Consider the following 12,313-nt stretch of genomic DNA (forward strand, 5'->3'; position numbering starts at 1 on the left):
CATCTCGTCAGCCCTATTTATCAGAGAGCGAGAGAGAGAGAGAGAGAGAGAGAGAGAGAGAGAGAGAGAGAGAGAGAGAGAGAGAGAGAGAGAGAGATTCCCTGCCTGCCTAGTCACAACCCCCACCATCTGCCTTCCTTATTTGGCCACATTCCAGCAGGAACTTGTCTGCGGGGTCTTGTGACAACATGTTACACAATTTATTCTGCTGACACAACCGTTCACCATAATATTGCCGGGCTGTTTAATCATTTACTTGATGAGGGGATCCGTTTTTCACTGAGTAACACTTTATTTCCTGATTAAATTATATGACCAATATTGTACAGCTTTTATCTTCTAGTATTAAGAGTTTTTATTCTTTATTGTGACTAAGTTTATACAATGTAGCCTATTTCATTATTTTACATTATAGAATTAGCAAATCAACTCATTTTATTTGAACCCAAACACATGGACACTTTCCTTTATAATACTAAATGGTAACCTTGGCTGAAAACAGTTGTTAGTCATTTCACCACATTTTGCAAATGGTCTAACCCTTTACCTCTGATATTTACCAATCAACTGCATTTCTTATTGTTTCTTCCGTTTCTGATTTGCTAAACCTTGATGCATTGAACACTGGTCTCCCACTAGACCATCTGCCATGTCGTAACCTGAAATTCCTTACTTAGGGTAAATATGACCTTTTGATCTCAACTGTTATTTTGAGTTTGGTTCCTGTTTCAAAGATAATGATCTCCTTCCTTGTCTGTTGGAGGTGGCCATTTCCTAAACCACAGCTGCTAACCAACCAGTGGAATGTGCATTAACGTCATAAACAGTCTTTTGCCCTATCAGCGAACCCTCATCTGTGAAACCCTGATGGCAGATTGTCCTCCAGTTGGCTCTAATGGCCCTTCTATCAATCAGCATTTTGTCTTTCTAATCATTACCATGTACATTTCAGTTGCTATATTCATGTTTTCATTTAGAAATATACGACACACTATTATTAGAATTAATTGTTTTACTTCGCATAATTTGGGCTTCTTTGTATACTTAGTTGTGTATGTTATGTATGTTTGAGAGTGGTCTTTAGATCTTTATTACATCTCTCTAGCTTTATGATTGGTTTGTTATGTTGTTGCACTGTTCATATTTATGACACTAGCTACATACTTGTTAGGTATGGTAATATACTTTTGTCGAGTTAGACTGCAGGAGCAAAAGACACACATCCACAACGTACTTGGCGGGGCAGGGAGATAACTTTATTGCACATGCGCAGAAGTCATATACACACATGTATGGATACCCGCAAGAAGCAAAATAGCTACTTATAGCGCAGTAGAGGAATAGTGGCTGACTGGCATATGTGAGACTGTACATTACATTATGATTAACATTATGTTACTGTAGTTCTGGTTTGATTGCTTATCATTGTTTCTTCCTCTGCCCCTCCCTCTTCATCCTTCTCTGGGTTGGTTGGCTGAAGCGTGCTCACTCTGTCTCTGTCACCTGCTTGATAGAGTGAGTAGAGTGCTTCTCTGTCTTCTTGCTGGAGACCATTTTCTCCTGCACGACATCTTCCACCTCCTTCAGTGTCTCAGGGACGGTGACAGATTTGGTTGCATGCTTGGGAGATTCAGACTTAGGAGATCCGAGCTTAGGAGATTCAGACTTAGGAGATCCGATTTGGGGAGATTCAGACTTGGGAGAACCGGCCATTGGAGATTCAGACTTTGAAGATCCGGGCTTGGGAGATTCAGATGTAGGAGATCCGGGCATGGGAGATTCAGACTTAGGACATACAAGCTTGGGAGAATCAGACTTAGGAGATCCAGGCATGGGAGATTCAGACTTAGGAGATCCAAGCTTGGGAGATTCAGACTTAGGAGATCCAATCTTAGGAGATTCAGACTTAGGGGATCCGAGTTTGGGAGATTCAGACTTGAGAGAACCAGCCTTATATGACTCAGACATAGGAGAACCAGGCTTGGGAGATTCAGACATAGGAGATCCAAGCTTAGGAGATTGATATGTAGGAGATCCGGGCTTGGGAGATTCAGACTTAGGAGATCCAAGCTTAGGAGATTCAGACTTAGGAGATCTGGGCTTGGGAGATTCAGACTTAGGAGAACCTGGCTTGGGAGATTCAGATTTAGGAGATCCGAGCTTGGGAGAATCAGACTTAGGAGAACCAGGCTTGGGAGATTCAGACTTAGGAGATACAAGCTTGGGAGATTCAGACTTAGGAGATCCGATCTTAGGAGGTTCAGACTTAGAAGATCCATGCTTGGGAGATTCAGACTTAAGCGATCCAAGCTTGGGAGTTTCAGACTTGGGAGAACCAGCCTTAGATGACTCAGACATAGGAGATCCAGGCTTGGGAGATTCAGACTTAGGAGATCCAAGCTTAGGAGATTCAGACGTAGGAGATCCGGGCTTGGGAGAGTCAGATTTAGGAGAACTGGGCTTAGGAGATTCAGATTTAGGAGATACAAGTTTGGGAGATTCAGACTTAGGAGATTCGATCATAGGAGATTCAGACTTAGGAGATCCGATCTTGGGAGATTCAGACTTAGGAGAACCTGGCTTGGGAGATTCAGACTTAGGTGATCCGATCTTAGGAGATACAGATTTAGACGATCCAGGCTTGGGAGATTCAGATGTAGGAGATCCGGGCATGGGAGATTCAGACTTAGGAGATACAAGCTTGGGAGAATCAGACTTAGGAGATCCAGGCATGGGGGATTCAGACTTTGGAGATCCAAGCTTGGGAGATTCAGACTTTGGAGAACCAGCCTTAGATGACTCAGACATAGGAGATCCAGGCCTGGAAGATTCAGATTTAGGAGATCCAAGCTTTGGAGATTCAGACTTAGGAGATCCGGTCTTGGGAGATTCAGAAATAGGAGATCTGAGCTTGGGAGATTCAGATGTAGGAGATCTGAGCTTGGGAGAATCAGACTTAGGAGATCCGGGCATAGGAGATTCAGACATAGGAGATCTGAACTTAGGAGATTCAGCCTTAGGATATCCGGTCTTGGGAGATTCAGATGTAGGAGAACCTGGCTTGGGAGATTCAGATTTAGGAGATCCGAGCTTGGGAGAATCAGACTTAGGAGACCCGGGCATGGGAGATTCAGACTTAGGAGATACAAGTTTGGGAGATTCACACTTAGGAGATCCGATCATAGGAGAATAAGATTTAGGAGATCCGGGCTTGGGAGATTCATATGTAGGAGATACAAGCTTGGGAGAATCAGACTTAGGAGATCCAGGCATGGGAGATTCAGATTTAGGAGATCCGAGCTTGGGAGAATCAGACTTCGGAGAACCGGGCTTCGGAGATTCTGATTTAGGAGATCCGTGCATGGGAGAATCAGACTTAGGAGATCCGGGCATGGGAGATTCAGACTTAGGAGATACAAGCTTGGGAGATTCAGACTTAGAAGTCTCGGGCTTGGGAGATTCAGATGTAGGAGATCCGGGCATGGGAGATTCTGACTTAGGAGATACAAGCTTGGGAGATTCAGACTTAGGAGATCCGACCTTGGGAGATTCTGTCTTCGGAGAACCAGCCTTAGATGACTCAGACATAGGAGATCCAAGCTTGGGAGATTCAGATTTAGGAGATCCGATCTTAGGAGATTCAGACTTAGGGGATCCGAGCTTGGGAGATTCAGACTTCAGAGAACCAGTCTTAGATGACTCAAACATAGGAGATCCAGGCTTTGGAGATTCAGATTTAGGAGATCCAATCTTTGGAGATTCAGACTTAGGAGATCCGGTCTTGGGAGATTCAGAAATAGGAGATCTGAGCTTGGGAGATTCAGATGTAGGAGCTACAAGCTTTGGAGAATCAGACTTAGGATATCCGGGCATGGGAGATTCAGACTTAGGAGATACAAGCTTGGGAGATTCAGACTTAGGAGATCGGATCTTAGGAGATTCAGACGTAGGAGATCCGGTCATGGGAGATTCAGATTTAGGAGAACCTGGCTTGGGAGATTCAGATTTAGGAGATCCAAGCTTGGGGGAATCAGACTTTGGAGATCCGGGCATCGGAGATTCAGACTTATGAGATACAAGCTTGGGAGAATCAGACTTAGGAGATCCGAGCATCAGAGATTCAGACTTAGGACAGCCGTGCATGGGAGATTCAGACATAGGAGATACAAGCTTGGGAGATTCAGATTTAGGAGATCCGATCTTAGGAGATTCAGACTTAGAAGATCCGGGCTTGCGAGATTCAGATGTAGGAGATACAAGCTTGGGAGATTCTGACTTCGAAGAACCAGCCTTTAATGACTCAGACATAGGAGATCCAAGCTTGGGAGATTCAGACTTAGGGGATCCGAGCTTGGGAGATTCAAACTTCGGAGAACCAGCCTTAGATGACTCAGACATAGGAGATCCAGGCTTTGGATATTCAGATTTAGGAGATCCAAGCTTTGGAGATTCAGACTTAGGAGATCCGGTCTTGGGAGATTCAGAAATAGGAGATCTGAGCTTGGGAGATTCAGATGTAGGAGCTACAAGCTTTGGAGAATCAGACTTAGGAGATCCAGGCATGGGAGATTCAGACTTAGGAGATACAAGCTTGGGAGATTCAGACTTAGGAGATCCGATCTTAGGAGATTCATATTTAGGAGATCTGGTCATGGGAGATTCAGATTTAGGAGAACCTGGCTTGGGAGATTCAGATTTAGGAGATCCGAGCTTGGGGGAATCAGACTTTGGCAATCCGGGCATGGGACATTCAGACTTAGGAGATACAAGCTTGGGAGATTCAGACTTAGGAGATCCGATTTTACGAGATTCAGACGTAGGAGTTCCGGGCTTGGGAGATTCAGACTTATGAGAACCGGGCTTGGGAGAATCAGACTTAGGAGATCCGAGCTTAGGAGATTCAAATTTAGGAGAGCCATGCATGGGAGATTCAGACATAGGAGATACAAGCTTGGGAGATGCAGATTTAGGAGATCCGATCTTAGGAGATTCAGACTTAGAAGATCCGAGCTTAGGAGATTCAGATTTAGGAGAGCCATGCATGGGAGATTCAGACATAGGAGATACAAGCTTGCGAGATTCAGATGTAGGAGATCCGGGCATGGGAGATTCAGACTTAGGAGACACAAGCTTGGGAGATGCAAACTTAGGAGATACGATCTTAGGAGATTCAGACTTAGGAGATCCGGGCTTGGGGGATTCAGACTTAGGAGATAAGAGCTGAATTTCTGCATCTTCGTCCTTATCCCCACCCTCCTCTTCATCCTCCTCTGATGGTGCCTCCCCTTCTCCTCCACTGCCCTCTTTGTCTCCTGCCTTCTCTTTGTCAGGAGAGGCCTTTGACTCTGGGGCCTTGGAGCATAACACAGTTTCCTCAACTTCTGCATCCTCTACTTCCTCTTCCTCTCCTTCCTTGCCTCCCTCTTCATCTTCATAATTGTCTCTCTCATCTATGCCCTCCCTTTCTCCCTCACCTTCCTCACCACCTTCTCCCTCTGCCTCATCACCCCCTGCATCATCTCCCTCGCCTTCCTCCTCTCCCCCATCTCCTCCACCTCCCAGTTTGGCAGACAGCTCTTGTGCTATCTCTGCCAGGGCCTCATCCAGGTTATCCGTGTCTTCCTCCACTGTGGTCTCCTCGATGATCTCCTCCACAAACTTGTGCTGGACCTTCAGTTTGGGCGGCTCATTCTTATGGACCATGGAGGTGACGGCCTGGCGGCAAGGGAACGTGTTGAAGTGAGTTTCCTCTCCTTCTAGGAGATTCCTGATGGGAAAACAAAAATACGAGTCATATATGATCATCCCCCCAACAACCTTTACATTTAAAATACATTAACGTGTGATTGGCTCTAAAATGCTTTTAAAATGTCGTAAGTCCACATGAGGATAATTACATTTTTGAAACTCAAATCAAAACAACGTAGTGAGCTCCCACTGTCAGAGAGGTATAAGTGCTGGTCTGAGACCTGTATACCTGTATGCTGCGATCTCGATGTCCAAGGCCATCTTGACGTTGAGCAGGTCCTGGTACTCACGAAGATGACGCGCCATCTCCCACTTGGTGCCCTTGAGCTCATTGTCCAGCTGGTGAATGGTCTCCTGGGAAAACACCATGTGTGACGTGTTAGTGAGCAGAGAAGGAGAACAGAGAAGGAGAACAGAGCAGGAGAAGAGTGCAGGAGAACAGAGGAGGAGAACAGGGCAGGAGAACAGAGGAGGAGAACAGAGCAGGAGAACAGAGGAGGAGAACGCAGGAGAACAGAGCAGGAGAACAGAGCAGGAGAACAGAGCAGGAGAACAGATTAGGGTAAGAGAGACAGGATGGTATTAAAAAGTATAGGCACATTATGTTAAAAGAAATTGTATGCAGTTTTCTGACTCACTGACCTGAGTGGGGTAATTAATTATGTTTAATTTCATATTTTTCTTATATTTGTATAAATGTCATAATACACGTTTGCATGCAGGTTTGCACCTTTCTGTGTCAAGTCAACTGTGTCAATAGCATTGCAATAGAAATGTGAAACAATTGAAGACGCTTCTATAGGGAGGTGTAGTCCGACGAGGTCCACCCGTATATGGATTTATCATTGGGAAAATGGATTATCGGCTATTGTAACAATTCTGCCTCATGAATATTGAAAAGCTTTCCTTTTTTGCACAAAACGAGTTCCCTTCTATCACTAACATTATTGTTTAAGCATTTCTGTTTGAAATCAAATTCGGCAATTTCTTATTTGATTAATTGAGAATATTTTCATGTTGAGCTATAGATTGTGGATGAATACGCACAGAGAGGTACACCATGCAAATGTTAATGCTTTATTTGTTTTAAACGAGACGATTTAGAAATGGTCAATGGAGAATTACATTGCGTTTTCAAGATGGTGGACCGGCCGGAAACAGCAATAACGTAACCACTACACCTCCCTATAGGGGTTATGATTCATAAAAAAGCAATCTAGACAGAAAATGTGTCTGGCTTGGAGAAAACTAAAAAGAACATGTAATAAAGTATTACTATTATTACTAAATGGTCAAATAAAAAATGGTAAATGGTGCATTTATGTAGCACTTTTATCCAAAAGCGCTTTACAATTTATGTTCCTCACATTTACAGCTACTGCTCCTATTCTTCTTGTTCTTGTTCTTTTTAATCATCATTATTGTTATTATTACTAGTAGTAGTAGTAGTAGTAGTAGTAGTAGTAGTAGTAGTAGTAGTAGTAGTAGTAGTAGTAGTAGTAGTAGTAGTAGTAGTAGGTTAGTATCATTGTTGATATTACTACTAATACTAGTTATTAAAATATATAAACTATAGGCTCAATGATCAGTTATCCACATTCATATGTGATAACTAAGAATATCAACACTCTGCTCCATTCACCTTGTAAAATATCTCTAAATTGTTCTCCTACCTGCAAGCTGGACAGGTCGTTGTTGTGGCGGTCCTCAATGTCATTGAGCTGCCTCTCCAGTGACTCCCTGGTCCCGCAGACAGACTCCAACTCCACCGTCTTTGATTGGAGCTGGCGACGGTAGTCTGCTATCTCATCACGGGCGGACTTGATGGCGTCTTTATTTTGCTCTGCAGCCTCCGTGAGCTTGGTGTAGCGGCACAGGAACTGGTTCTCCGCCTGCTGCAGGTTCTGGTTGGAGTATCCCTCCAGCTGAGAACGGATCTCCCGGAGCGCCTCTGTGATATCTGCCTTCTGGAAGTCTTTCCTCTCCATGGTCACCTGGGACGCCTGCAGCTGGGCAAGGAGGTCGCTCACCTCCTCCTCGTGGTTATTGCGGATGAAGGCGATCTCATCCTGCAGCGAATTAACTTTCTTCTCCATCTCGGCCTTAACCAACTCAGAGTCGCCCATTTCCTTCCCCAGGACACGGATGATGGCCTCTGTATCTTCCCGGATGCAGGATTCCTCGTCGAAACGGTCCCTAAGCCGCTGGGTGTCCTGCTCAATGTGATCGATGTCGAGCTGTATCTGCGTCTTCTCGTGGTGGATCTGCTCCAACATGGAGCGCAGCTCCTGCAGCTCCTGGTCATAGAGATCCCCCAGCTGGGTCCGAGACACCTGCTTCTGCCGCAGCGCCTCAATCTCTGCCTCAATCTGCTGGTTCTGCTGCTCCAGGTAGTGCACCTTGTCAATGTAACCGGCGAAGCGGTCGTTAAGCCCGTGGAGCTGCTCTTTTTCATTGGAGCACTTGTCAACAACACTGTCTGCAGAGCTAAGCATCGTGGAGCTGTAGGCACGGGACACGGGCACGTTCACGCTCCTCTTGTAAGACGTGGTCATCGTGGAGCCAGGGCTTGTCCGGGACCAGGACTGAGATCGGAATCCGCTGGAGGGGGTGCCGCTGGAGCGGCCGTAGCCGTAACCGGTGGTCCTACTATCCATGGTTCTCCTAAAGGGGCTCCCTATGGTGTCCACCGGGTAGCTCATCCGGTCAGACTATGGGGGATGGGGGGGACAGTGCTGGAGGTGGATGAGTGTGTGGATGTATAATGAGTGTTATGTGTTAGTGTATGTGTGCAGGTGCAGGGTGTATGGCTCTCACAGCGACTGTACCTCTATAGCTACCGTCTCTCCTTTATATATCTGAGGATCCAACGCTAGCACGGCAAGAAGGAGCAGTGTTGTCTGGCCCATTGATTGAACGAAGGGGAGGGGCGTGACTCAGCACCTCAGATGCTCCCACACTCCTATGAAGAGCTGTATCTGCACCTATACGTCGACAGCTTCAATTCCAGCAGGATGCGACAGTTTCTACCCACAGACAGTCAGGATTATGAACAGACTATGACCTCCCACTTTCTCACCAACACACTTTAATTAACTGTGCTGCTAACTGATTTGATTTAATCCTTGATTGAGTGTCTTATATGTCAACCTACAGTATATGGCTTTCATACCTCATCCTAAATGGTTTTTAGATATTTTAGATGTTATGTGCATAGACAATTTGGTTAACCTCTGAACCTTACTTGTTTCACTGCACTTGGAGGAACAGTATACATTTTTTTCCTATGTATGGAAGTACATAGAAATGACAATAAACGACATTTTGAATCTTGAGCCTGCTAAACACGTTTGACAGAGAAACGCAAGTAGCGCGTAATCCACCCACTCACCTCTGCTCCACCTCTCTCAATGTTTCTCTCTTTGCCCCTCCCCCATCTTTCTCTCTATCTCTCTCTCTCTCTCTCTCTCTCTCTCTCTCTCTCTCTCTCTCTCTCTCTCTCTCTCACTCTCTCTGTTGCAGGGTAAGGCTATTGATCCTGCATTGTCAGTGTTTAGATAAAACACTTGCGTCAGAGTTCCTCCTCCTCCTATATAAGCAGGAGTCACTGCAGCAGCGAGCAGTTCAGGCTTCAACTTGAGCTCCTCACACAACTTCACATCCAGACAGAGAGGAGAAGGAGAGCAGCCTATCCTCACATCACACACAGCCATGAGCAGCATCAGTTATGACCCCTACTACGCCACCTCCTCATACCGACGATGGAATGTAGAGGCCACCCCCCGAGCTGTGAGGACCAGGGGGATGACCCACTCGGTCTACTCCTCCCACACCTCCCGTCTCTCCTCCTCCCGTCTGCAGTACTCCTCTCCCGGCCGGGCGCTGTTCTCCTCCTCCTCACGGGCCTCCTCCTCCTCCGTGGAGCTGCAGCTCAGCCAGGCGGCCCAGATCAGCTCTGAGTTCCGCACCGTGCGTACCCAAGAGCATGCCCAGCTGCAGGGCCTCAATGACCGCTTTGCTGGATTCATTGAGTGTGTGCGGGACCTGGAACAGCAGAACTGGGCCCTGGAGGCAGAACTCCTGGTGCTCAGGCAGAGGCACACTGAGCCATCCTGCCTGCGGGCGCTGTACGAGCAGGAGGCCCGGGCCCTGAGGGGCGCTGTGGATGAGGCCAGGGCTGAGCAGCAGGCAGCTCTAGGACAGAGGGAGCACATGGAGCAGACTCTCAGCACCTTGCAGGCCCATTATGAGGAAGAGATACTGGCTCGCGACGGCCGGCTGATGGAGGGCCGGCTGATGGAGGGCCGACGTGGGGCAGACGATGCTGCCTCAGACAGGGCTGAGACGGAGAAGAGGGTGGAGAGTCTGCTGGACGAGGATCCATGAGGGGGAGATGGTGGAGCTCCAGGCCCAGGTTAAGCTGGGGGCTCAGGTGGCAGTGGAGACTAAGGCCACTGCACCAGACCTCTCTGGGGCTCTGAAGGACATCCGGTCCAATATGAGAGGCTGGCAGGCAGGAACATGCAGTCTGCTGAAGAGTGGTTCAGAGGGAAGGTGGGTTCCCTGACAGAGAGCGTTGCCCAGCACACTGACACTGTTAAAAGATCCAAGGATGAGGCTGGAGAATTCCGGCGTCAGCTTCAGTCCTGTCTCCTGGAGATCGATGCTTGCAGAGGTCTCAACGAGTCTCTGGAGAAACAGCTACATGATGTAGAAGACAAGCAGAGCGCAGAGGTCGTCGACATGCAGGTCAGTAGTGGTACTGCAGGTGCACGACTTCATTATGTGTATTTTTGGTGTTTGCAATTAGTATTTAGAATGTAAAATAGGAACCTTTCATGATCGTCATACAAATAACTCCTAAAACTATTTTATAATTGATATGTTTTCTCTTAATATATATGTTTGGTAATAAAAACCGCTTATGATATCATATAAAAATGTCTACTTGATTTCTAAAGTACATTTTCTAAGTATTGTTATTATTTAAAACAGAAACATGTTAATAAAAAATAACACATTCTAATTCCTACTATATAGGAGACTATTGGTCAGCTGAAGAATGAACTAAGAGTCACCAAGCAGGAGATGGCCCGTTACCTGAAGGAATATCAGGACCTTCTCAATGTTAAGATGGCCCTGGACATTGAGATCGCTGTATATAGGTAAGAGGCACGGCATGAAGAGGAAGGAGGTGACGACAAAGATGAGGGTGAGAAAGAAGAAGAGAAGGAGGAGAATGAAGAAGAGGGAGAAAAGAGTGAAGAGAAAAAAGAGGATAAAGACAAAGGAGACGACAAGAAGGACGATAAAGAAGACGAGCAGAAAGAAGAAGGAAAAAATATTACATTGAACATTGAAAAAGCTTATACGAAAAAAAGGAGGTAAAGAGTGAAAAGCCTGCTGCAGAAGAAAAGAAGAAAGATGAAACTGAGAAGGCCAAGAGTAAGAAGTAAGCTGGTAGACTCACTACAACCTCCAGTCACAACAAGACCATCCAGTTACATATACACAGTAACACCTGCATTTAACTTCTCAAGTGTGCTTGTTAACACGGTGCTCAGTACAACATGGTCTAATAGAATCAATTACTGTATCAAATCAAGGTTAATTGCTTCCCAACTTCAATCAATAAAATGGTTACACAATCACTGTAATTGTGTGAAAAAGATAGTGTGCTGTGTCTTCATGTGAGACTGTGAGTGTGTGGTTTCTGATGGTTAAATAAATACTTGAATTCCACAAAAGACTGTGATACATTTTTGTCAATCAAAGAATGTACAGTATTACATGCATCACTATTATAAAATGCTTCTGAGTAAGTAAAATAAAGAGAGCGGGTGTACAGTAGCTGTGGCCATTATATGGTTTCATCATTTATATGTTATTTCAGTTTGTAAATGTAATATTTGAGAATGTATTTATGTTTCATTTCTTATTTTCTTTATTATTTAATTTGCTACAATTTATAATATATTCATTTTGACGTCTGGTCATATATGGTGTCCCGTTAGGCTGCTGTCGCGTTTTTACCTTTGGGACTGATTAAGACACCTGCGAGCAAGCGGCAGGGATGGTCGGAGACGAGTTGTACAGGCTCTCCTAATTCTAAGAGTGTACCACTATGTGTACCACTATCAAGACTGTTACCAAGAACAGAAGAATAAGACCCCTTTTTATGTAGCATGCAGCCAACGAGGTATTTAATGTTTGTTTGTATTTTGCTTTGCTGACGTGTTGTTTTCATACTGTGTATATTATTGTTTGTGTTGACCTGACGCGACTTATGTTTCTGTTTAAGTTTTTGCGGTGGATTGGAGGTGGATTGGAGGACCAAGCCTTTAATAAACCCGTTAAGGAAACCACTTGTGTCTGCTGTGCTTGAGAAGAGTAACAGCGGGTTTGAAATAGGTATATTCTGACTGACGCCCTACTGTACTGTATATCCCTCTATAGATAGATAGATAGAATAGTTTATTGATTTAGAATGGAATAACACATACATTTGAACACAAGATGGGTGTTTTTTCATCTTATATAAAAAATGCTGCACGCTTTTATTTTA

The 12,313-nt window shown here is 45.3% G+C and overlaps 1 protein-coding gene and 1 pseudogene across 2 annotated transcripts; one reads left to right on the forward strand and one right to left on the reverse strand.

Moving 5' to 3' along the window:
* Positions 1-1,485: 1,485 nt before the first annotated feature.
* Positions 1,486-8,450, reverse strand: LOC311237037 (uncharacterized protein; the record flags this gene model as incomplete). The annotated part of the gene is made up of 6 exons (XM_084324844.1): positions 1,486-2,610; positions 3,238-3,805; positions 3,977-4,495; positions 4,607-5,767; positions 5,978-6,102; positions 7,422-8,450. 6 exons carry the CDS (start codon positions 8,448-8,450, stop codon positions 1,486-1,488), a joined length of 4,527 nt encoding a protein of 1,508 aa, XP_084180970.1.
* Positions 8,451-9,459: 1,009 nt separating this feature from the next.
* On the forward strand, positions 9,460-10,917 carry LOC311237501 (neurofilament light polypeptide-like; annotated as a pseudogene). The gene is made up of 2 exons: positions 9,460-10,497; positions 10,789-10,917. The product of its transcript is annotated as a neurofilament light polypeptide-like (transcript).
* The last annotated feature ends 1,396 nt before the right edge of the window (positions 10,918-12,313 follow it).

Source organism: Notolepis coatsorum, assembly GCF_963971535.1.
Source record: "Notolepis coatsorum genome assembly, chromosome: 11".
Classification (NCBI taxonomy): Eukaryota; Metazoa; Chordata; class Actinopteri; order Aulopiformes; family Paralepididae; genus Notolepis; species Notolepis coatsorum.